This window comes from Aquarana catesbeiana, linkage group LG01 (assembly GCF_042186555.1).
Source record: "Aquarana catesbeiana isolate 2022-GZ linkage group LG01, ASM4218655v1, whole genome shotgun sequence".
NCBI classification, from domain to species: Eukaryota; Metazoa; Chordata; class Amphibia; order Anura; family Ranidae; genus Aquarana; species Aquarana catesbeiana.
In genome coordinates, this window is record NC_133324.1 from 241,404,134 (window position 1) to 241,430,663 (window position 26,530).

Sequence of the window (26,530 nt, forward strand, 5' to 3'; positions counted from 1 at the left end):
ATAAGTTTGAATTATAACTTGCTGAATCCACTTAGCAACAGTGGATTTCAACGCTGCCTGTCCTTTTTTAGGACCCTCTGGCAAAATAAATAAGACATCAGTCTTACGAATCTGAGCAGTTTTCTTTAAATAGATTTTCACTGCTCTCACTACATCAAGACAATGTAGTGACTTTTTTCCCGTGGAACATTGTTTTGGGAAAAACGATGGCAGGACAATATCTCCATTCAGATGAAAGCCTGAAACCACTTTTGGCAAAAAGCCTGGACAAGGGCGCAACCCCACTCTGTCCTCATGAATAATCAAATATGGCTCTTTACAAGAAAGAGCAGCCAATTCTGAAACCCTCCTTGCTGAGGATATAGCAACCAAAAATATCAGCTTCCTAGTCAGAAGGACTAAGGAAATATGCTGTAATGGTTCAAATGGCGGTTTTTGTAACACTGACAAAACTAAATTAAAATCCCAAGGGGTTAAAGGTGATTTAACTGGCGGATTAATCCGCATCACCCCTTGTATAAATGCGTAGCAAGCGGTCTTTGAAATAAAACCGATAAGGCTGAGACTTGGTCCTTAATAATACTTAGGGCCAACTTCATCTCTACGCCCAACTGTAGAAAGGCAAGGATTCTGCCTATAATATATCTCCGAGGGTGCCAACCCTTGGATTTACACCAGGAAACGTAAGCTTTCCAAACTCTATAATATACAGCTCTGGAAACTGGTATCCTTGCATTGATTAAAGTTGAGATAACTGACCTGGAAAGCCCACGCGTCTTCAGAATGTGGGTTTCAATAGCCAAGCCGTTAAATTTAGCATTTGTATAGTAGGATGGAATATCGGCCCCTGTGATAGCAAGTCTGGCCTTAGTGGGAGAGGCCAAGGACCCTCCACTGCCATCTTTACGATCTCTGCGTACCATGACCTTCTGGGCCATGCTGGTGCCACCAGAATTACCAGCTTTCTTTCCAGCTTGATCCTGCAAAGTCGAGGCAGCAACTGAATCGGGGGAAAAGCGTAGATCAGTGAAAACTGATGCATATGGAACAGATGCGCTGGTAACTCCGTGGGGAGTGGATCCCTTGTTCTGGACACAAAGTTGACTAACCTTATGTTGAATCTGGATGCTAGAAGATGTCCAGAGTCCCCCATCTTTGGCAAACAGCCCGAAACACTTCGGGGTGAAGAGACCATTCCCCTGGGAATAACTGCTGGTGACTTAGATAGTCCGCAATTTTCGACTCCAGGAATAAAAACTGCCGATAGGGATGGGACATTCCTTTCTGCCCAAGTTAGGATATGGTTCACCTCTGTCTGAGCTGAGAGACTCTTGGTGCCCCCTTGATGATTGATATAGGCCACAGCCGTGGCATGGTTGGATTGAATCTGGACTGGACAATTCTTTAACCTGGAGGTCCAGGTTTTCAGAGCCAGATACACTGCCCGAATCTCTAGGATGTTGATGGGCAGGGCTCTTTCGAGTTTTGACCACTGTCCCTGGACAGTCGTCTCCTCTAGTACCGCTCCCCAGCAGAGACTGGCATCTGTCGTTACTACTTTCCAGATTATTGGTCTGAAGGATTTCCCCTTCAGCAAATTCTGGCTTTGTAACCACCAACTGAGGCTTTGAGACACTCTTGGAGTCAGCCGCATTGGCAAGTCCAAAGCTTGGATCGTCTTGTTCCAAGCAGAGAGGATTCTGTTTTGCAACAGTCTTGAATGGAACTGGGCATAGGGGACCGCTTCGAATGAAGCTACCATCTTTCCTAACAACCTCATGCAAAGGCGAATTGAAGGACTTGCTTTTGACCTGACCATCCGTACCAGCTCTTGTATGGAGCTGATCTTTGCTTGAGGCAAGAACACCCTTTTCTGGGCTGTATCTATGATCAGGCCTAAGTAAGCCAGCCTTCTTACTGGTTTTAAGGAAGACTTCTCTAGGTTAAGGATCCAACCGAGACTTTCCAGGTAACTGGTTGTAATGCGTACGCTTTGCCTTAAGCGAGTCACTGATTGGTCTATTAACAATAGATCGTCTAGGTACGCTAACACTGTTATGCCCTGTGCCCTCAACCTGGCTAGAGGTGGGGCCAGTACCCGTGGTGCTGTGGCTAGCCCGAAGGGTAAGGCTCCAAACTGAAAGTGCCGTCGTTCAACTTCGAATCGCAGAAACCTTTGGTGAGCGGGAAATATTTTGAGCAAATTTTTAGGAACCGATTTAGATTTTTTAGATCCAGAATGGGTCTGACATCTCCATTCGGTTTTGGTACCGTAAAACAGGTTTGAATAGAAACCTAAACCTTGTTCTTCTGTGGGGATCTCTAAGATTACCCCTTGAGTCAATAATCGGTCTAATGCTTGAAACAGGGATTGTCTTTTCCCTGGATCCTTGGGAATGTTTGATCTCAGAAAGTGAGATGGTGGAAACTCCTGAAACTCTAGCTTGTATCCTAGAGTCACTGTGGAGAGAGCCCATCTGTCCTGAGTTTCCCTCTGCCAGACTTCTGCGAAATGCAGAAGTCTTCCCCCCACCTTGGTGAGGGGAGACGCCACTTCATGAAGAGGTCTTAGTATTCTGCTTTGTAGTCTTGCGGCTCCAGGTCTTCCTTTGAGCCTGGGCCTGACCCTGCGATTTTCCTCTGGAATCTGACGGTGGAAGCCGTCGCCACTGCCTAGAGGTGGATGCGCTTGGCGCAGGAGAGAAAGACCTGCTAAAGAAAAAAAAAAAAGGATTTTAAAAACAGGAATTCCAACTTTTTATTTGTTGGATCCTCTAGCATTTGTGCATTGTCCACTGGACAAGTTAAACTTTTATTCACACTGGAAATCGTAGCATCTACTGCTGGAACTTTCCACTTTCCCTCAAGGATAGAGAACTGAGAATCTATTTGAGGGAGAAAATGCTTATCCGGATGATACCATTCGGTATAAATAAGCTTCTCTAGTAATGTGTGGACTGGAAACGCATGCACTGGTTGTGAAGGTTTCAAGGAACCCAAAAGAAGAAACCAGACTTTCAGCTGACTCTGTTAGGGGCAGCATGAAAGTGGAGCGAACCATGTCCATAAGGATTTGTACCTCAGATTGTGAAGCTGAAACTTCAACTGTTTCCTCCGCAGAGGAGTAATTTTTTTTTTTCCCCGATCGTTTGAGGGTAATACCTCATCCTGTCCCCACTGTTCCCCTGTAAGGGGTTTGGAGTGGGAGAGAGGGATCTAGCACGCTTCTTATCCCCTTTAATGGAGGATGTAATTAAAAGCCGCTAATCTTCCTTCTAAGCCCTGCAGGGCAGAGGAAGATGCATCTTCAGTCACGTATACAGGGGCTAAAGTGTGAGAAGCAGTTGCACCACCAATTGCTTCCAATGACTCACCCTGGCTTGCCATGTCAGGTATCTCTGGAGAGGATGATAATGTGGAGGCATGTCTGGAGTTCCCAGCGCCTGGGGGTGGTTTTGATGCCTTAGTAGTAAGCCTTGAAGCCATAGTGCAAATCACAAAAAGCACTCTAAGAGCTGCCCTATTTGAACAATAGTAGGAAAAACAGTGGTAGCATAGAATGATCTAATGCTAAACAATACGTTTTTTCCTGTACTGCCTATGTAAACCCCTCACATGCACCAGCGCTTCTGTGTCCTGTGGCAGCCTTGCTTCAGCTGCTCTGATAGACTGTCTTTTCCCAGAGTATCAGCTTTAAGCTTTTTCAGGTGTGAGCCTGATTGTCTATGCGCAACACCCTTTCCTGTGCTTCAGCAAGAGTCACCTCAGGGGGAGGGGATTTACACAGCCTTTTTATCAGCTGTTCAGATTTATGCTTGTTTAAACATAACATGTATCCCTATCCACTCAGTTTCCCCATTTAGGGGGAGAGGAGAACCCCCCCCCCACAGCTGCTGAAACACGCTGTATTAACACAGATTTAAACAGGGTCTATACACTATTACTCCCTCTAGAGGAGTTTTTAAGGCATTTTACAATATAATTGAATGAAAAGTCATAGGTGGACTTTGCAGTTCCTATGCTTTCCTCTTACCTTTTCCTCGCTGCAGGATACTGCTGAGTAAACAGACAGATCCAAACTTCACCCAACATGGCGGGCAGCGTGTTTAAACCTTTAAAGATTGGGGTCCTTTTAATAGGGGTTCCACTCCTTTGGACCATGTATAGCACCCCTCAGGACAGCTTTAGGTAATGTAGCAAGACCACAAAGAGTCATGGTTCCTAGGGTTTAGCCTTTAAAGAGGAGCATTACAGGCAAAACCTTGTTCTTGTATGCGAGGCCCCGGTACCATCCTGGAGCCACATTTTGTGTGGACACATCCATGTGCGCATCTCACGGCATGAGTATTCTTTGTGAAGCTTTACCTCATTTACTAAGCTCTGGAGCAAGTGCACAGTATATTTGTCTTTATTAAATCAACCTCATTACCTTTAATGAGACATCAGAGGTCTTCTGGTGCCCTGATGTTTCCCCTGCACTCCACTGAAACCAGAGGAGCACAGACATCGCTCCATTGGCTTCTTTCCCCAGCTGCTTTGGAGGGGGGACGTGTCAGCCTCTGTATTCCTTTTGCTGCAGCGTGTCTTGGGAAAGTGCCCAGAGTTGAGATAAGTGTTTGTGTCCTTCCTAGCTGTTGCAAGATCATCCGCAGCAAGAGAGAGGGTACAGATGGGACCTCATAGCTAAGCTTAAAAGCACCTAGCAACATGGGACAAAAGTACGACATGTACTTTGTTCCATAGAGAATAAATCAGAACAAATACATACATACACACAGCTGCACGATTCTGGTTAAAATGAGAATCACGATTATTTTGCTTAGAATAAAGATCACGATTCTCTTACAATCGCAGCGTAACATTATCTCACATTATACAAAAAAAAAAAAAAAAAAAAAATATGGGCCAACTTTACTGTTTAGTTTTTTTTTTTTTAAATCATTAACCACTTAAGGACCGAGCCTCTTTCTGAGATTTGGTGTTTACACGTTAAAAACTTTTTTTTCCAAGAAAATTACTGAGAAGGAAAAAAAAAAAAATATATGGTTTGGGGGTTCTAACACCCTAGAGAATAAAATGGCAGTCATTGCAATACTTTTTGTCACACCGCATTTGGGCAGATGAGTGAGGGGAAGATGGGGGCTATCTTCCCCTTACTTATCTCCATAGCTAACAGGGAGAAGGATCCGATCGCCTCTGCCGGCGGCTCCGGTAAGCAGCAGAGAGCGGCGGGTGCCCTCTCCCGCCGCTGATAAAAGCTATCTTGCGGCAAATCCGCCACTGAGACCATTTTTATCTGAAACCGGACCGCTCACTGAAGAAGGGAATAGCGGGGTGATGGCAGCTAGCTGCTGCCATACCAACGATATCCCTCTTCAAAGTGCTGACGTATATCATGGTGAGCAGGTCCGGAAGTGGTTAGTGTTTTTTTGCCAAAAATATTGCGTTTGAAAGACTGCTGCGCAAATACAGTGTCACATAAAATATTGTAACAACCGCCATGTTATTCTCTAGGGTAAATGATAGAGATATATGTATTCTAAGTAATTTTCTAGCAAAAAATACAGATTTTAACTTATAAGCAACAAGTGTCAGAAGAAGGATTAGTCTTTTGGTGGTTAAACTGCCCTCATCTACAGACAGAAGTTCGTTCCTTTGATCTAAAAGAAGGAAATGTTACAATGTTTCTCTTCATCTCCTGAGCAATTGCTGTGACAAACTTGGCAGACTGCTTGTTTTTTTTTTTATTGACAGCTGTCGGCTTGAGCAGAGAACTCTCTGCACTGAATGAGGAAATGCTGTGTTAAGATGGGGGGGGGGGGGGGGCAGCTCTAAACACACATACACGCACAGTATATACCGCATATCCCTCTATCTCTTGAGGCACACGATCAAGTTCTTAAACCTATAAATCACATGACCAGCAACTAAGGCTGCGTAAATTGGAGTTTTCTGCAAAAGGAGTTAAAAATGTTAAGTTGGCTTTTGAGTATATCTTTTCATTATTAGGTGTACACGGACAGTTAGTAACCCAAGCTTTCATTTATGCCTGCACTGAGAAAATCTATAGGCCAACAGTAACCACCACTTGCAGAGGCATGCCATGAGGGGGGAAATTAATTGGAGAATCTCAAATTGCTTTTGTTTTCCCATTGAGAAGTCTGCTCCAGAAGCATAAGTAGCACAGCTTCTTTTACCATTAAAATGTGAACGGTGGCACTACTCAGGTATTCCTGGGTAAAACAAAAAAGGCTTTTAATGTGAATAAATGTTTAGACACCTAATTACCCCATTAAGGTCTGGCCTACATATTTGACTGCCTTCTTCTGCCTATTGTGGACTTTAAAAGAAGAACTGCAGTCTGCTCAGATAATTTGTAATAAAAACATCTTTGCCATTCTGAAGCTTCCCTCCAACCACTTTGCATTTTATATATACTGCGATTCTGTACTTGCCAAATCCGCTGCAGAAATCTCCCTCTACTGAGTCTGGCTGCATCCATGTTAGCTGTGGGCAGCTGAAGCTGCTGCCCATTCACTTCCTGGATTTACACAGAGACACACCTCCAGCTCTGCAGCTTTCATTGGCCCTTTTATGACTCATCCCCCCTCCCTTCCTTGCAAACTCTCAAGCGTGAGAGAAAGAGATCTGTGCATGATGTCATAAGTCTAGGCTAATGACTAGACAAGAAACATGAAGTGGGCTGTATAAGGCATTTACTGGCAGAAAAAAAAAAAAAAATAGGATTTTTTATAACAGCTTACCTGTAAAATACTTTTCTTTCTATGGACATCACGGGACACAGAGCCACAGTAATAACTGATGGGTTATGTAGGTACCTTTAGGGTTTGAACACTGGTCACACCCTATGCAGGAAGTCAAACCCCTATATAATCCCTTCCAGAGATACCGCAGTTTTGTAGCAAAGCAATATAAGTGTATTAGAAGAGGGGCGGGACCTCTGTGTCCCGTGATGTCCATCGAAATAAAAGGATTTTACAGGTAAGCTGTTATAAAAAATCCTATTTTCTTTCTCGAACATCACGGGACACAGAGCCACAGTAATAACTGATGGGATGTCCCAAAGCAATGCCAACTGAGGGGGGGGGGAGGGGGGGAGCACAACCAAGTAGGGTGCAATCAGACCTGAGGACCCTGTACTGCTGTCTGCAGCACACTACGCCCAAAGGCGATATCCTCATGTTTTCTCACATCCACCTGATTAAATCTGGTGAATGTATGAACTGAAGACCAGGTTGCGGCCTTGCAGATCTGAGCCATAGAGGCCTGGTGATGCACTGCCCAAGAAGCACCAATAGCCCTTGTGGAATGTGCCTTGATCTGAAACGGAGGAATCTTCTGTTTCAAACCGTAAGCTTGAATAATCAATTGGCGAATCCATTTAGAAATGGTAGCTTTTGACGCTGCCTGTCCTCTATTGGGACTCTCTGGCAGCACGAACAAAACACCCGTTTTGCGAATCTGAACAGTTGCTTCCAGATAGGTCTTGACTGCTCTTACTACATCCAAAGAATGTAGTGACCTCTCTTCCGGAGAGCAGGGATCTTTAAAAAAAAAAAGGAAGGCAGAACAATGTCTTGGTTTAGATGAAAATCTGAAACCACCTTCGGTAAAAAACTAGGATGAGGGCGCAGTACCACTCTATCCTTGTGTACAATCAAATAAGGCTCCTTACAGGAAAGAGCTAATTCTGATACTCTAGCAGAAGAGATGGCTACCAGAAAAATGTATTTCCTCGTCAGCAAGACCAAAGGAATCTGATGTATTGGGTCAAAAGGCTGTTTCTGTAACACCAACAGAACCAAGTTCAAGTCCCAGGGGTTTAGGGGCGCCCTAATCGGAGGATTAAGATGCATCACCCCCGGCATAAAGTTCCGGACCAAAGAATGCGAAGCAAGTGGCCGTTGAAACAGTACTGATAAGGCCGAGACTTGGCCCTTGATGGTACTCAAGGCCAGCTTCATCTCTAATCCTAATTGTAGAAAATCAAGAATTCTACCTATCACATATTTTCTGGGATGCCAACCCCTGGATTCACACCAGGATACATAGGCTTTCCAGACTCTATGATAAATCATTCTCGAAGCTGGTTTCCTTGCATTGATCAAGGTAGATATGACTGGACCTGAAAGCCCACGACTCTTCAGAACGTGGGTCTCAATAACCAAACCGTCAAATTTAGCGTTTATAAGGCAGGATGGAACACTGGACCTTGAGATAACAGGTCTGGGCGTACTGGTAGGGTCCACGGGGAACCCACCGTCATCCTTACTATTTATGCATACCAAGTCCTTCTGGGCCAAGCGGGGGCCACCAGAAGTACTGACTTCCTTTCTTGCCTGATGCTGCGAAGGAGTCGTGGCAGTAGCAGAATAGGCAGGAATGCATAAATCAGTGAGAACTGATTCCACAGAATCACCAACGCATCCGTCCCGCATGCAAGAGGATCCCTTGTCCTTGCCAGGATCTTTTTGTTGAATCGGGATGCAAAGAGATCTACACCTGGGACGCCCCCATCTTTGGCATATGGCCAAAAAGACGTCGGGATGCAGAGACCATTCCCCTGGGAGTAACTGCTGGCGGCTTAGATAGTCCGCCTGCCAGTTCTCTATTCCTGGAATGAAAACTGCCGATATGCATGGCACATGCATCTCTGCCCAGACTAAGATCTGGTTCACCTCCTTTTGAGCAGCTCGGCTCCGGGTGCCTCCCTGATGATTGACATAAGCCACTGCTGTGGCATTGTCGGACTGGATCCTTACTGGGCAACCCTGTAGCCTGATAGTCCAGGCTCTTAGGGCTAGGTATACCGCACAGGTCTCCAGAATGTTGATGGGTAAGGTCTCTGTCTTGGACCATAGCCCCTGGATCGCAGACTGTTCCAGAACTGCGCCTCAACCCGACAGACTGGCATCTGTTGTTACCACCGTCCAGGTAACTGGTAGAAAGGATTTTCCCTTCTGCAGGTTTTCAGGTATGAGCCACCAATTGAGGCTCTGATGCACTGCATGCGACAGGTGCATCGGAAAGTCTAATGCCTGAACCTTCTTGTTCCAGGCCGACAAAATACTGTGTTGCAGTAGTCTTGAATGGAACTGAGCATAGGGAACTGCTTCGAATGAAGACACCATCTTTCCTAGCAGCCTCATACAAAGGCAGACCGAAGGCCCCTTCTTGGTTCTGACTATCAGAATCAGCTCTCTTAAAAGCAGTGATCTTTGCCTGAGGAAAAAATACTTTCTCCTGGCTTGTATCTATGATAAGACCTAAATACTCCAGTCTTCTTACTGGCTTTAGGAAAGACTTTTCTAGGTTTAGGATCCAACCTAGATGTTCCAGATACTTGACCGTGGTCCTCAAGTTCCCATTCAAGGAGGCTACCGACCGGTTATACCCTGAGCCCTTAATCTGGCCAGAGGAGAAGCCAAGATCTTTGTGAACACGCAAGGTGCAGTGGCTATCCCAAAAGGAAGAGCCACAAACTGGAAATGGCGCCCTCCTATCTCGAAGCGCAGAAACCTCTGATGAGCAGGAAAAATGGGCACATGTAGGTATGCATCTCTGATGTCTATCGATGCCAAAAATTCTCCTCCCTGCAGGATGGAGACTACTGTCCGAATTGATTCTATGCGGAAGGACTGTATCCTTAGGAATCGATTCAGATCCCTTAAATCCAGAATGGGTCTGACATCCCCATTTGGTTTTTGGACCGTAAAAAGGTTGGAATAGAAGCCCAATCCTCGATCCTTTGTGGGAACCACCATAATGACCTCTTGCGACAAAAGTCGCTCTAACGCTAGAAGGAGCGACTGCTTCTTCTCTGGGTCTCTGGGAACACTTGATCTGAGGAAACGAGGAGAGGGAAATTCTTGGAACTCCAGACTGTACCCTAAGGTTACAGTGGAGATTACCCATCTGTCCTGGAAGTCCTCTTGCCAGAGCCTTGAGAACTGTAGCAGTCTTCCCCCCACTCGAGTGAGCAGGGGCGCCGCTTCATGAAGAGGCCTTAGTGTTTTGTCTAGAAGACTTCTTCCCCCATGACTTCTTTTGTCCCTGGGGTTGACTCTTGTTTCTTGCCCCAGACGGAGGACGCCGTCGTGACTGCCTGGAGGCCGATGCCCCTGGCGCTGGGGAAAGAGTCCGTTTGAAAGAGGGACGCTTACTCTTCTTCTTAACAGGTAAGAGTGCTTTTCCCACAAGAGATTCTCTTGATATAGTTATCCAAGTCTTCTCCAAACAACCTTGCACCACGAAAAGGAAACCCAGCCAAGAGCTTCTTACATGGTGCTTCGGCTGACCAATTTTTCAAGCATAAGATTCTACGCATATGCACCAACCCAAGTGAAAGGCGAGAGGTTTGCATGATAGAATCTCTGATGGCGTCAACAACATAACATAAGGCCGCTGGAAGGTTAGCAGGGCCTGTTGTTCAGGTAAAACTTTGATGACCTCCTTAACATGGTCTCTTAAGTATTGACAGACTCCAATTGCTGCTACTGCAGGTTGGGCCACTGATCCTGCTAAGGAAAAAACATCCTTTAATAAGGATTCCATCTTTTTATCCACAGGATCCCTGAGCATCTGAGCGTTGTCTACAGGACAAGTCAGACTATTATTTACAGAGGAAATGGCCACATCAATGGCCGGCATTCCCCACATCTTAGTAAATTTTTCTTCCATAGGATAAACTTTTTCGGCGGAAGAAATCGCTTATCTGGGTGATCCCACTCAGAATAAAAGGAGCTTTTCTAGTAACTTATGAACAGGAAAAGCATGTGCTGTTTGAGAGGGTTTCAGCGACCCCAAAGAAGAAGAGGATTCCTTAACAGATTCAGGTACGGGCAACTTAAATGTGGAGCGGACCAATCCAGTAAGGATCTGTACTAAGACTTTCTCCTCTTGGGAAGCCGAAGAGGGTCCCTCTCCACCTGATTCCTCCGAAGAGGAATCATACGTCCCATCCTGATCCTCTGAAAGGGATTCGTCTCCTTTATCCCAGAGCTCCTCTGCCTGAGGGTCTTGGGAAACAGAGGAGTTTTCTTCCACTGAGTGAAGCTGTAATCACGGCTATTAATCTTTCCTCTAATCCAGTAATGGTTGAGGAAAAAAACTCTTGTGTAATGTATACAGGGGCTGAAGTGCCGGAAGCAGGTACAGCCCCTGACCCCAACGGCTCTCCCTGGCCAGCCGTCCCTGGCCCCTCAGGGGGGGGAGGATGTAGCAGACAGGGGGTCCTCAGAACCTGAACGAGATCCCCTAGTGTCTCTGGTTCTGGGGGTACTTGAACCTCTTCTACCCATAGTGCAAAGCAACAAGGTGTGAGGTATCCAAAATGAACACTGACTGCTGAGCGATGTAGTCTGGCAAAAGCCTTGCTACCAAATGCCCAGTCCGGTGTTACCTTAGTAAATGCAGCCTAGGAGAATGCCTGTGTCCCACCTTACATGCGACTGTCAGCTCTGTGTCCCTGCAAGGCTCAGAGCACCTGTAAAGTGTGCTTTAAATGGCCATGCTTCTGGCACTGTGGGCGTCTAAGCACGCTGACGCCCCGCCCCCCCTCGTCTTTTTCAAAAAACGTGTGCTTCCCGCGCGAGCCTGACTCTTCCGAATAAGCATGGAGGAAGGCTGGGGGTGGAGGAGGAAGGAGAGAGACCGGCAGCAATGGGGCCTGCATACCTGCAATGGCGGCCTGGCGGCGGCGGTAACGGTGCGGTGTAAAACCGCCTTACAGCCCACTTGCGGCCTCCCCCTAGCCTGGGGGGAATAACCCAGAGGAGAAAAACCCCCATCCCATCCTACCTGGAGCCGGTCGGAGGAGCTTGTACAGCGTCGAACGCTGAGACAGAAATCAGCATGAGAAGGTATGTGCTCTTGGCAGCCCCCAGTGGTCACAATAAGCATAGCATGCATTTACCTTAAAGGAGAAAACCTACTAGAATTCAAAATTCTGTGGAATCTCCTCTTACCTTATCCAGCCGCAGGGTGCTGTATACACAGACCCAATCTTCACCTCTCACGGTGGGCTCCGTTTAAAAAAAAAACGTCAGATACTGGGGCCCCCTACAAATAGGAGGATCCTGCAGTTCTGGCCCTGTAAAGCACCCAGCCAGAAATTAGGAGATTTAAAGCCATTTTCTGATCTGCGGGGTCCAGCTCTCTAAAAAGAGAAGCGTTACAGGTAAAACCTCGTTTCTTCGGACACGAGGCCCGGGTACCATCCAATTCGGTCATGAAAGGACACTTTGAATGGATCCGGTTCGCTTGGCTTGCCCCAGTATAGGATATCAGGATATTCCCTTTGGAGCTTCAGCACAGGACATCTTTTCACATCCAACACCTAAGACACTGGCTTAAAAACTGAGGTATCCCTGGAAGGGGAGGGATTATATTGGGGGTTGAACGTCCTGCTTAGGGTGTGACCAGTGTCCAATACCTAAAAAGGTACCTACATAACCCATCAGTTATTACTGTGGCTCTGTGTCCCCTGATGTTCGAGAAAGAAAAAAAATGTTTTACGATCCAAAGTTAAAACAAGGGCAGAAGATTTAATAGATGGAAAGTTGGAAAAAAAAAAAAAAAAGGACCGAAGGTCCGCTTTAAGCACAAAATAAGCACCAATATTATTGAAAATATGAATCTTAACTTACCAGACAGTGCTGCAGGCAGACATGGTCACTTGATTCTTGTGCTATCCTTATAGCTTCCTGGAGAGCAAGCTCTGCTTGATGACTAAATTGAATGAAATAAGCAGGGATGTGACAAATACTACAATATGCACAGCACAACTCTATAGCTAGAATATTCACCCTACTAAACGAGCTGCCTGCGGATACACTTTGCTGGTAGAATTGCCAGGTATAGTTTAACCGAAAGCAGGATATATACAGAAAGGCGTTTAGAAACGTTTACAGTAACATATTTGATTTACCTGTTTGGGTTTAAATACACATTAAGGCCTCATGCACACAGGACGTAAAAAAAACAAAAAAAAAAAAACAAAAAAAAAAAAAAAAACACACGAGTTGTAAAGCCAGGTACCGACACCAGGAAAAAGTGGCAGTAAAAAACATGCGCTTTTAAAAGAGTTTTGCATTGACGTTAATGCAAGTTTAGCATTTTGCAGCATTTCTCTTAGAAAGCGCGTCTTAGCGCTGTATAAAGCATTAGCAGCTTCAGGCATTTTTACAGCTGTAACACTACTGCTCCAGAACGCACTGGCCCTGGGTTTTTTTTGCAGCTTGAAAAACGCCTGCACCACTTACAGCTCCTAAACCCTATGTGTGCATGGACACATAGAAACATCAGGTGTTTATAAGCTATAAAAAAAAGAAAAAAACCACCTGACGCTGCTAAAAGTGGCTGTAAAAACACCCTGTGTGCATGAGGCCTAACAGTTAGGAAAAAAAAAAAAGTTATTGAACGATATCCTAACCACTTCATCTTTACAGTTCCATCACGTGTACACCCCTTTGGATCAGATTTAATTTCTTTTGAAAAGTAAAAAAGTACTGCACTTTTTTTTTAAACTTTGATCAGTGTTAGGCCAGCTATACATGGGTCGAATTCTGAAAGAATTTTCTTTTGATAATCTTTTCTAAAAAAAAAAAAAAACAAAAACAAAAAATATTATATAGATTTATTTTATCATTTTATTCTATAACCTGGCCAGTTTAATGTTACATTAACACTGATTATGGCACAAATCACTGTACAATCATTTAAAAAATTATTAAAATGGCTTTTCTTTTCTTCAATTCTGCACTGTAAAAAAAAAAAAAAAGCCTAACCAATGTACATAGTATAAATAATAATAATATAAAAGATACATACTAGTGCCCGAAGCGACAATGGAGGGAAGCCAGGTTGAGTGCTGCATACCGCAGGCTCCTCCCATAACCTTCATCCCCATTACTTTTACTCTCTGCGCCAGTGAGAATCAAGCGGTCAAAGTAATGCAGCAAGCTGTGTGTTGAACTAAATACATCTTGGACGCGCAAGCTATTTAAATAGCTTAAATAATGCTGAAAGATAAGATAAGAAAAAAAAACAAAAAAACCCACGTTAAATATCGGAAGACAGAAAAATGCTTCAAGTAGAAAATATTTTCTTGGAAGTGGATTTTTCATCTGAAAATATATCAAGCTTTTGGCTGCAGGAACCAACAGCTTGACATGAGCAACTTTTCTTTATACTTGGTGTTTCATTTATATAATCACAACACACAAAAATACAGGACTTACAGCTTCTGCAAAGTCTGGATTGAACTTCAGCAAGTTATTTAGCTCTTTCTGTAGCAAGACTGGTGACAGCGCCTTACTTTCATCATTCTTCAGAAATGAGGCCTAGAAAACAAATACTGGTGAGTGGATATTGCAAGGAACGATAAGCGATTGCTGGGAAGCATGGCCATGCATATACCAATTAACTTTGTTATTTCAAGGCTACAGCGAAAGGTTTCTGAGCGATTCACTTTGCCACGCACCCTGCTCAATAGAACTGTCACTTTTGTTTTTGTTAAAAAGAAGGATGCTGATGAGTATAAAGTGCTGGTGTCTGCACAGACCCACAACTGCCTTCAGTTCCTCCCCTCTACCAAATTCCAAGCTGGTCTGATTGGACAAAGCTCTTGCACTTCCTGGCATTGCGCAAGCTTCCTGCCTCTCCTATCTGCCACAAATTTCTATTGGCCAGTCAGATTACCCACCATAGTTATAGTCCAATAACAATGGTGGATTTATTTGCTGGGATCAGAAAAAGTAGGTTTTGGTTTGTAAACCATGTTAAAACACTGAACAGAAATTATTTGAATAAAGGAATGCATTGGGGGTGGGGGTGCCTGAGCTATGTCCAAATCAGAACTGTCCAGTATTCATGTAGGTATATTCACATGATGTCCATCAGCAACCAATATTTTTGTGACATGGTGACTTTATACTTCTGAGAGAAGATTCCCCGATTCCTTCCAGCACATGTAAACCCATCTGTACATTCCCATAGCTAATAACAGTCTAATATTTTCTAGCTTGAAGCCAATGTAAAGGATAGAAGCACAGAGGAAAATAGAGGCCACGTGCATTTCAGAATGTAGGATCTAAAACTCCTCCAGGACTTTTTTTCCACAAGTGAAAATCCTCTCGTATCCAGGCATTTCTGGGACAGCCTATCATAAGTCAGGAAAGATAAGTTCTACTTAGAAGTACACTGTGACAAATGTTAAAGCTTAACTTCGTCAACAACAACATGTGGGCAGGTGTACAATACAAATAAAAATTAGTCCAAATGAAGTGTGTCATCTGTGAAAGCTGCAGCATTGTGTACACCTTGTACAGTATAGTAAAGCATCAAACATCCAACGCTGAGGCACACAGTTTCAGCTGGAGAGCAGTTATAGCAGTTCACACTCATCACTTCGCCTGTTGAGAAAATGTATTGCATCTTTTCACAGGATGCAAGGTATTCTGTGACTGGAGTGGGGGGGGGGGTCATGAGGTTCATCCACAATTCTTATAGTAACAGAACACATTGTATACTACAAAAAGAACGCAGGATGTTCTCTATGGACAAGGTGCCAAGCGAGCAACCAACTTTGATCAGTGTACTCCAGCTGGAATTGTGAGTCTATGCCGTCACAGAACATTTTGGTTTGCCTTAATGAATGCAAAGCATTCTCCGATTGGAATAAGTGGAGATCATGAAGTCACTGCCTCACTTCTCATCTCATTCAGAGAATGTTCAACAATTTGAGAAAATTCTAAGTGTTTTCTGTGCCAAGCAAGCGACCTCTAGTGGTGACTACTATAGTGATTGTCAGCTTCCGCAGGGATTGGCCGGGTATGGCACATGGATAGTTACACTGGTCCAAGCTAGACCAATGTAACTATGCAAAAATAGCCATACCTGGAGTTCAGATGATATGAAGAAACCTAAAGTTTAAGGAGATATACTCAAAAAAAGTTGTGCTATTAATGTAACCACCGAAGAGGGGGGGGGGGGGGGGGGGACAGGCTGCATGACCACTGAAAAAAATTTTTCAGAATGGTTCACAAAAGGAGACAGACTAATTTTGACAGGCATTCCTTTTACACCATACCTGCTGAGAAAGGAAATATTCTGCCTGTTTTTGAGACAACGGTCCACTGCATGCCAGATCTTCTTCTCTGTTGTGTACAAAAACAATTCTCTGCCATTAAGAATAAAGTCAATTACGTCTTTTTTGTTAAATACAATGCTAATGTAAATATTATATAGACACAGATAAAGAGCAGAGAGATGTATGGCATCACACACAGGAACCTGCCAGAGCATCACCTAGTATTACCCTCTTAATGTCCACAGACAGAGGATACACACTAGCCAAATTTCTGACTTTTGAACACATGCACTTCACTGCAAGAGCATCAGTTCACAGGAGCATGCTCTGAAGAAAAGGGTTAACCCTTAAAAACGCGCAAGCCGCATGGGACGCTGAATGGTCTTCCCATGCTATGTGTGAATCTGGAGGCAGTCTCATCTGTTATTTAAGATATATTCACACACACACACACACACACACACACACACACACACACACACACACACAAAATGAACGTATCACTTGTTTTATTTATTGAATAAAACTGTTTGACAGCAATGCGCTAGGCCGGTGTGTCCTCCGTTTGTTGTTTTGAAGTGTTGCAAGATAGGAGAACCACAAGCCTAATAGGGGCAGCAAGGCACGTCAGCACTTTATTTGGAAGCTGGGGAAGTGGCCAGTGTATTGAGCTCTTAAGCACCACACTCAAGTGCAGGAGGTGGTTTTGATTTTATTATCAGAACACACTGATCAGTGTTGCTGGCTATAGCCAGTAGCAATGATCATTCAGAAGAAAAAACGGACAGGCTGTTCGCACAGAAGTCGACTAGATCAACCTTTGCACAACCAGCCTGCCCGTATGTCGAAATTCGGCCCATCACTGCTAAACCAGTAAAATTTTGATGTGTGTATTTTGTTTTTCAGCCAATCCACCCAACTTTCACCAAAGCTTTACATTCATTTTTATATTTGACTCAGATGAAAAAGAAAACAGAATAAAGAGACTGCTCACTGCTCCCCCTTCCCAACCCACATCTGCTGGCACTTCAATCTTTTTGCCCTATTCACTTACTTCAGTAAAGCCCAGGAAACAGTTCAGACTCCCGCCCGCCCTGATACAATACATCCCAACTTCCAGCTGGTCCGCATCTTGATTTCAAATGTGGCGAGCTGCGGGATATAGTAAAGCTGTGACTGCCAATTGGCTGAGACGTGAGAGCATATCTCACAGATGCAAACGGAATCGGTTATCTCGGCTCTCGGGCATCTCCTACTTCAGTAAAGCGCAGGGAACAGCTCAGACTGCCACCTGCCCCGATACAATACATCCCCATTTCCAGCATCTTAATTTCAGATGTGGCGAGCTGCGGAAGGGGAAGGGATACAGTAGAGTCGTGACTGCAGATTGGCTGAAACAAGTGGTGGGTAGAGCAATTGTCACAGATGCAGGGGCAGACAGGACCAGATTGTCTCAGCCATCTCTGGAGCTGTGCATGGGCAGTTTTGACCCGAGGTGAGCGCAGCCAATTTTTTTTACTGCCACTTCTCATGCTACGGGCATTTAATGAGAAATTACTCAGTCATGCAACACTGTACCTAACTCAAAATTATCTATTTTTTTTTGCACAAATATAGCTTTCTTTGGTATTTATTCACCACTGGTGTTTATTTTTGCGCTACAAATGAAATACAGAAAAAAAAAAAAAAGTTTTTCTTAGTTTGTTACAAAATTTTGCAAAAGTAATTTTTCTTCAGAAATTTTTACCAAAATTTATACTGCTACATTTCTTTTGTAAAAATAACCCAAACCAGTGTATATTATTTGGTCTGTGTGAAAGTTATAGTCTACAAGCTATGGTACCAATCACTGAAAATTGATCACACATGATGTACTGACGGCCTCTCAAATTTCTTGAGACCCTAAAGAGCCCTTTCATATGGGTGATGACAGGTCCTTCTCCGCTCACTGTGCAGAGATTGACCTGTCAGAGCCCCGCTCTCCTCTATAAGGGAGATTGGATGAAAACAGACAGCCGGAGCGTAGCCTGGACCAGCATGGTGTGAGGAGCGCAACTCAGGAGCTCTGCTTGAGAAATATTCGCTTCACTTAATCCTGTGGCTATCCTCTTGCTCTTCTACCTACTGTATACTACCCGGACCATTACCCTTCGCTACACCTCATGTCTCCATCAAAAAGTGGGGCGCTTTAAAGGTTTATTGGTGGGACATTGGTACACTAAAAAATTTTTTTGTGCACTTGTACACTATGACAGATGTTGATTGTTCACCGGGGGTCACTGACAGAGGTTGATGTCACAATGGAACACTATTGCAGATATGTTTTGCACTTTGTACAGATGTTCATGGGGACACTGACAGATATTTTGTGCACTAATACAGATGTGATGGGGACAGTGACAAAGACAGTGGTGTTTGGTGTACTGTGTGTGGGGATCTGTGACAGGTCTGTGTGTAAAATCATCCTTACACATAGAGCTGTCACAGAGGCTGCAGATTACCCGCCCCCCCCCCCCCCCCCCCCCCACTGAGCTCAGTGGGGAGAACTGTCACAGAGACACGTGTCTCGGTTTACACTGTGAAGGCTGCGATTGGACACAGCCGTCACGTGATCGGGAGGGCCAATCGCCCATATCGCGATCCCGTCTTGGCTGTGATCACAGAATAGCACAGCCGTGAGCGGGCCCCCATTCCAAGGGATGTATGAGTACGTCCACTCAGAACGACGAAGCTCCCAACCGTCGTTCTGAGTGGACAAATCTGTCAGTCAGACATCTGTCAGTGTCCCATCACATCTGTACCAATGCACAAAACATCTGTTAAGCATTTTAGAATGCAAAAACCCTACAGGCAGGCAACAGTACAATGTTAGTTAAGCTGTGAAAAAAATTAAGGCGTTAGCCACATTTGACACAGAACACACCACCTGCAATGGTTAGCTTTGCCTTTTAGGATTACTGCAGGACAAAATCCAATGTGGATCATAGAATCTACTGCCAAAGGACGCATCCAAAAAGAACATATAGCCACTGTTTTTTGGTCTTTGTCTGGACTTCTTGAATAAAGCCTAAGCCTTAGTAGAGGTGTATTAGAGAAAAGCATAACTATGCCTAGGACCAAAAGCAAACTAGAAATATTATCTATGCCTGATGTGCAAATGCAGAATAGTGTACGATTGCCCACCCTGTAAAGGAATAAAAAGGTTTGATCGCTCACTTCCAAGTCTGCGTTGGTTTATTCACAACTCTGCAAAGAACCACTTCCCTCCTAATGTTTTTAGGGCATTCAAAAGGACTGCTCTAGCTTTCAAATTTTATCCTGTCAATAGATTTTAATTAAATTTTCATTAGGCATTTTTGTTGGAATTGTACCATGGAACCTTTACTGCCTCAATAATTATATTCTTCTACCATGGGACTTTAGACCCTGTATGGATACACTCGCACAAGGATAATTTCCATTACTGAGGAAAGCACGCGCCTATTATAACATTGATGTGTTTGATTCTGGATGCTACGGCCGGACATTTCTGACAATTATTTTTTTTTGATCGCTGGGTCTCTTTGCTCTTCTTGATTTGCTCATGGCATGAGCAGACACAATGTGATGCGATCTAAAATATCCTCCCCAATAACCCCCCCCACCACAAAGAAAAGTGACATACATATATTTTAAAAGATTACCCAATAGCAAAATCAAGGTCTTCTTTTGACATCTTTCCACCTTCATCTACTTCTTCACCCTCTTCATCACTGTTACAGAGATCCATTTCCGCCTCCTCATTTTCTGGCTTTGGTAAAGTCTTGGCCTTATCATTGTGGTAGTAACGATGCAATGAGGTATGCAGCTTGTATACCTGACTGAAGGAAAGTTTGTTGTAGGCCAAGATCATGTGACGAAGGAACAGCCCTATAAACAGGAATTATATACATCAAAATGGTTTTGAAGATGAAACTTAACATAAAGCACGTTTTATATACAATAGTAACAGCCATGGCTTCAATGGGTGTTCATTACACAATAACTTGCATGGAGTATCTGGATTAGTATATCAGCTACCTTATTGCTCCCCAACACTTTCCTTGCCTGCAACTGTACAGTGATTCAATGTTTTTCCCATGCAAGGGAAAGCAACATTCACTTTAATGTGGGCACCTGAAGCAGCCTAACCACACTTTCTATTTGTTTCCCACTGCTTTATCTGCCATCAGAAGCAAACAGATATACCTGGTACTTCAGGTATAGAGGAGCATTGTAACACACTTGTCTCTCTTCCCTTTTAGTTTTGATTTTCAGGGTAGGAACATTTTCAGCAGGTTGAAGTAGACTTCTGGGATGTACCTAAATAATCTTGAAAATGCTCCCTCCCACCCCCTAATACTTATGCAGAATGTTCTGACACAGCTTAGCATACCTATTTTCAGGCTTCTCCGGACACGTGATCAGATTTCCCTGTGTCAGCTTCAGGGTAGAGGAAAGAGTCCTAACAACGGATGGGCCATAGTAAACCTATGGATGACGTCACCAAACCAGGCAAAACCAGTCCGCTGCGCTGGCTGACACGGAAGATCACATGACCAGATCAGACTGGCCTGAAAACGGGTATGTATACGCATTTTTCTTACCCAGCTCAGTTAATATAGTTGTTAGGAGGTGGGGGGGGGGGAGGTGTACCTAAGATTAGTTAGGTACATCCTGGCTTTCTACTTTAAGAAAAAAAATATTTGTTGATCTTGCCAGAAATGCAGTGTCTTTATCACTTCCTGTGACCCAAAAACAGGAAAAACATTCTTTATCTTTCATCAATTTACCATGTAATGGAAATAAGCCATACATGTTTGAAGTCAAACCTGTGTCATAACCATGGCTGCCTCCAAAAATATAGTAGAGAAGTAAGTGTGGCCATGAAAGGACAAGAAGTGTGCCATTTTCAGGATTACGAAGTACAAAAAAAGTGAGATAGAGAAAATTATTATATATATATATATATATATATATATATATATATATATATATATATATATATATATATATCTCTATCTATCTATAATTTTTTTTTTTTTTTCTCTATTTTAAGTTGCAATATAATATTTGATTTTGAGTGTAGCTCTAAGCTTTAGTGAATAGTTCAGGAGATCGTTTAAACCAGCAACCATTATTCAATTGTAAAGAGCCAGTAAACAAGCTCCACCTTTGAAGTCCACAGGAAACTTTTTGTTTAAATGGCAGTTCTTGTACCCAAAAAGCCACACTAGCTATCCCTCCTCTCTCATGTCCATTCCCTTTGTGTTCTGCAGATAATTCACAAAAAACAAACAGGGAGATTTACTATCAGCTTCTAGGTTGAAGGGTAAGCTCACACTGAAGGCAGGTTTGAAATCGTGCCGATTCATGCACAGATGTCTATTAAAAAAAATCGCCCCCAAAAGTAGTGCAGGAACTACTTCTGGAAATCGGTGCAGTGTCGCACCGAATGGGACAGTGCCATTGCCGGCAATAGGCTGCGATTTGACATGTCAAATCGCACCGATGTGAACGGGGGCTTATTGTCAAAGCTGAATTAAACAAGCTGAAATTAGAAGCCGATTGATTACTCTGCACAGCTGCGCCAGTTTTAAATAAATCTCCCAAAGCATTCTGTAAATGGACAAGGAGAGAAGGGGTGGTGAGTGATTTCTGGGTAGGAATGCTGCAGCTCTTCTGTCACAATGCTGGAGGTATAGCATCAGTGAAACTGTAGGTAGGTAGCAATCCTGAATGCACCTCATTACAGGCAACTTTTGGTACCCAACACATTAAAAAACAAAAACCCTTTCTGGAGGTCTACTTTAAAGATAAGCTGACTACCTGGTATCAAAGGTAGAAGGGCACTATAAATGACAGTCTGGTGTACAGCAGTACAACAGTACAGATGGTGTCCAGGCGCATTGTGGTGCATGCTTTTTGGGGTAACTGACCATGATTGTGCCAGCTTACTTATAAAACATGTGCCCCCTATTTAGTATTGTTTGCAATCACTTTAATTCTATTGGACCTACCAACAACACTTGTTTTGTGCACATCAGGCTCTGTTCCTGAGAATGAATCAGAGAGTTCATCAAAGAACTGTTCCATGTCTTTTAACTCTCCTTCAGCCATCAGCTTTATCCTGTAGGGAACATGCAAACAGAGGCATTTAAGAGACCATGGTATAATACCGGTCAGATATTGTTCAACACAACAAAATGTCCATGTCAAGACTAACTTTTAAAGCTCTATACAATTTTTCTCCACAAAGCAACTGCTAGATTTGTTACTTTGTAATAGTGTACCTGATTTGCACTGAACTTGCCATATTTGGACAGCAGTCTTCAATAATTTTCAGCAGTTTGGACAGCGACATATCAGGACCCTGCAAAAGAGAAAAATGGGGGTCAAATACAATACAGAAGGAAAAACTACAGATCAAATGCACATGGAAAGGAACTCTGAATGATCTCAAAAGCATCTCAATTTGATTGATAGGCTGTGGCAAGGAATTTTAAGAGACATATTACCCTCTCTGTGTGAGGGCTTGTTTACACCACAACACACATTACAATGCATTACATCATTAATTGCACCCAAATTAACATTTCTAGTGCACAGCCGCAAATAATCTGTGTTGTGGTGGGCTGCACTTCAACAGCTAGAGCAGGAACTAAATTTTCGTGTATTCAAATCCTATTTAAAATGAAAGAACTGCCCAACACAGCACACCTCTTATGCCTTGAAGAGCACAGTATTTTGGAGGTTCTGCACTTTTCATACACCTTGGGCTGATGATTAGAGCACTTCAAATGGTCACCCTTCTCTGCTAGCAGTTCTGGTCTAGGTGTAAAGAACGAGGATAGGTAAACACTATATGGCACCCTTGTCCTAAACAGAGAAATTAATGTCACCAGCACACTTGGATCCCCAAAAATGGGTCCAAAACTTTAATCGGCGATCACATAATTACAGCAGAAAGCAATGTTTCTGAGTCACACAGGACCCTTTCATCAGGCATCCGAAAAGCTGAGTTAGACTTACCGGTAACGCCTTTTCTGAGAGTCTTCCAGGACAGCCCATAAGACCTAGGGCTCCTCCTACCAGGACAGTAAACACGTTACCCCCACCAGATAAAAAGGGCAGTCCTTCAGGCCCCATGTCAGTCTTCTCAAGAACCGTAGGACATCCCTGCAAAACATATGCATAATACACATAAATTCAGACAAAACCGGGTGGGAATCCGGCTGTCCTGGAAGACTCTCAGAAAAGGAGTTACCGGTAAGTCTAACTCAGCTTTTCTCTAAGCGTCTTCCAGGACAGCCCATGAGCCAGAACTTACCAGTCTAGGGAGGGACAACTGCCTGAAGGACCTTTACGACCACACGCCTGCCCCTGAGCAGATAGGAGATCGAGGCGATATTGTTTAATGAAGGTCGAATAACTGGACCATGTGGCAGCTCTGCAAATTTGTTCAGGTGAGGCACCAGCCCTCTCAGCCCAAGACGCAGACAAGGCTTTTGTTAAGTGTGCAGTAACAAAAGGCCTAATTTTGTAAGTTTCAGAGACAGCTTGCTTTATCCATCTAGCCAATGTGGTTTTAGATGCACCATTTCCCTTGTGTGCTCCTGAAAAGAGGACAAACAAGGCATCAGTTTTTCTAAAGGTCTTGGTGACCTCACGATCGCCGAGGAGAATCCTTCTCACGTCTAAAAAAACTAAAACTTTCTTTCTTGATCGCTCTGAGGCGTACTACAAAAGGTTGGCAGAACAATGTCCTGAGATTTGTGGAATGTACTAGCCACCTTAGGCAAAAAACCTGGATCAGTTCTCAAAACAACTCGATCCTCAAAAATTGTGAGGAATGGTTCCTTGTAACTGTTACGGCCTGTAACTCACTTACTCTACGAGCTGAGGTAATTGCTACAAGAAAAATTGTTGTTTTCAATGTAAGTAACTTAACTGAAATATCCTCTAGGGGCTCAAAAAGGAAATTCTACCAGAGTTTGAAGCACCAGAGACAGGTCCCAGGTTGGACAACTTCTAACCACTACTGGCCTGGCCCTAGAAATTGATTTGAAAAATATAGCTATAGTGGGATTTTCCAGGAGAGAAAACTGGAGAAAAATACTGATAGCTGCCGCCTGTACCTTTAAAAGGTACTAACTGAAAGACCTTTGTCGACACCCTCTTGAAAAAAATTCCAAAATTGAAGGAACATCATGAGTTAATCTTTGATTTTCAGATAACCATGAGTTAAATTGTTTCCAAACCTTGGAATATATGTCTCTAGTGACTGGTTTTCTGCAATTTACCAGTCTTGACAACTTTGTTGGAGAACCCCTGGGCGCTTAGTATCTTTTCTTCAGATACCAAGCCATCAAGTTTAAGGAAACCACTTGAGGGTGTGACACTGGACCCTGCGATAGTAAGTCTTCTCTCTTCTGAAGACTCAGTGGAGGCTCCGAGACCAGAGTCTGTAGCAGGGAAAACCATGACCTCTTGGGCCAGAAAGGGGCGATGAGGATCAGTTTCTTCTAGAAGAAACTTCCGGGAGGACTTCTAGAATAAGTCTGATCGGCGGGAAGGCATAACAGAGGCCGAATGGTAACGGATTTGTCAGAGCATCGATCCCCAATAATCGATCTGCTGGGTTCAGAGAAAAGAACTTCTCTGTCTTGCGATTGTTCTGATTTGTGAACAGGTCTGCTTCGGGACATCCCCATCTGTCGGTGGGATCTGCAAAGACTTCGGGATGAAGGGTCCAATTGTCTCGATCTAGCGGCTGAGATAATCTGCCAGACAGTTTTGTGTGTACTGTTGTAATTGAGGCTAGATTCCCTCCTGCCCATGATAAAATCTCCTGGGCAATAGAGTGAAGTACCCGACTCCTCGTACCTCCCTGTTTGTTGAGGTACGCAACAGTCGCAATATTGTCTGATAGTATCTGGAGATTGTGACCCCTGATTTCCGTCTGAAATGTCTGCAAGGCTCTCTGAACCGCTAGAAGCTCTCTCTGATTCGATGAAGCTCTTGCTTCCTTCGAGGACCATTCTCCCTGTGCCACTGTGTTCCTGGTGATGGGAAGCCCACCTCAGCAACTCGCATCTGTAGTGATTCTCTGGGATATAGGAATGGACCATGGTAGACCTCTTGTTAGGTGCAAGCTTGTCCTCCACCACCACAAGCTTCTTTTTACCCTGGCAGGTAACAAGACCCTTGATTCCAGGGAACCTGCGTCTCCGTCCCAGTTCCTTAGTAGAAACAGCTGCAATGGGCGTTGATGAAATCTTGCCCATGGCACTGCGGGAAAGCACAAGGTCATCAGACCCACTGCTCTTGAAATCTCTCAGCGAGACCGATTGATTGGTCTGTAAGGCTGACATTGTTTGCATCATTTTTGAGACCTTCTCCTGCGGGAGAAAAACTTTTTTGGTCTACTGAGCAAAAGTCGTACCCCAGATATGTCACTTTCTGGGCCAGGATAAAGGAAGACTTCTCTTTGTTTATTAACCAGCCTAGGGAACGAAGGAAGTCTTGTACAGTCTGGAGATCCACTAATAACTTCTGGCATGACTGCCACCGCTAGGAGGTCATCCAGGTAAGGGATAATAGTTATCGCCTTTAACCTTAGTGGAGCCAGCGCCTCCCCCATCACTTTTATAAAAATGCGTGGGGCTGAGGACAGACCGAAGGGGAGGGCTTGAAACTGAAAGTGCCGAATCTCTGTTCCCATCTTGACTGCTAGTCTCAAGAATCTTTGGAAGTCTGGATAGATAGGGATGTGCAGATAAGCATCCCTCAAATCCAAAGTGGCCTTTAAGGAGGCCTGGGATGCCTCCAGGCTCACCTGCCGCACATCTATCCATTCCATGCATGTGCTTCCACTGTGGAGACTCTTATAAATTTGTAGTGTTAGGACTGCAAGCAGCACAGGGTGCCACGACGAGGCCTTGCAGCTTTCACATGCATTTGCAAATGTGTGCTAACTAAACCCCTGCTTTTAACAGACGGTTAGACAGGTTAATTTGGTTGGTCAGCAGACTGGTTGGCGAGTTGAGCTATGGAATTGTTTTTGTCTTACATGTACAGTATATGGCCCTCCATGTGCTCCTTGCTGTGAAGACCAGTTATAGGTGGGGGCAGTGGCCAGTTTTTTGTTGCCAAAGAGGTCATGAAGCAGCTTGGGTAAAGCAGGTTTTTGATTGTGAACACCGTCTCCATACAAAAGTGCTTGTATCTGATTGAACGGTTTAGAGACTGAAGGTTCATGATAAGCCAATATTTTCCTGATGGATTTCTGATGACAAATATATGTGAATAAAACCCCTTGCCCTGATCTGACCGGGGGAACAGGGATCAGGACTTTTTGATCTAACAAGCCTCCAATTTGGAGACCCAGGGCCCTCGCTT

The 26,530-nt window shown here is 44.0% G+C and overlaps 1 protein-coding gene across 1 annotated transcript in view; it reads right to left on the reverse strand.

Moving 5' to 3' along the window:
- Positions 1–26,530, reverse strand: part of ANAPC5 (anaphase promoting complex subunit 5) — a 60,490-nt gene that overhangs the window by 24,285 nt on the left and 9,675 nt on the right. Inside the window, exons 2-8 of the mRNA XM_073626623.1 lie at positions 22,423–22,502; positions 22,150–22,259; positions 19,795–20,020; positions 16,112–16,178; positions 14,262–14,363; positions 13,852–14,042; positions 12,669–12,750 (exon numbers count right to left, since the gene is read on the reverse strand). Of these exons, the coding sequence (XP_073482724.1) occupies positions 12,669–12,750; positions 13,852–14,042; positions 14,262–14,363; positions 16,112–16,178; positions 19,795–20,020; positions 22,150–22,259; positions 22,423–22,502 (858 nt within the window). The remainder of the gene's footprint in view (positions 1–12,668; positions 12,751–13,851; positions 14,043–14,261; positions 14,364–16,111; positions 16,179–19,794; positions 20,021–22,149; positions 22,260–22,422; positions 22,503–26,530) is intronic.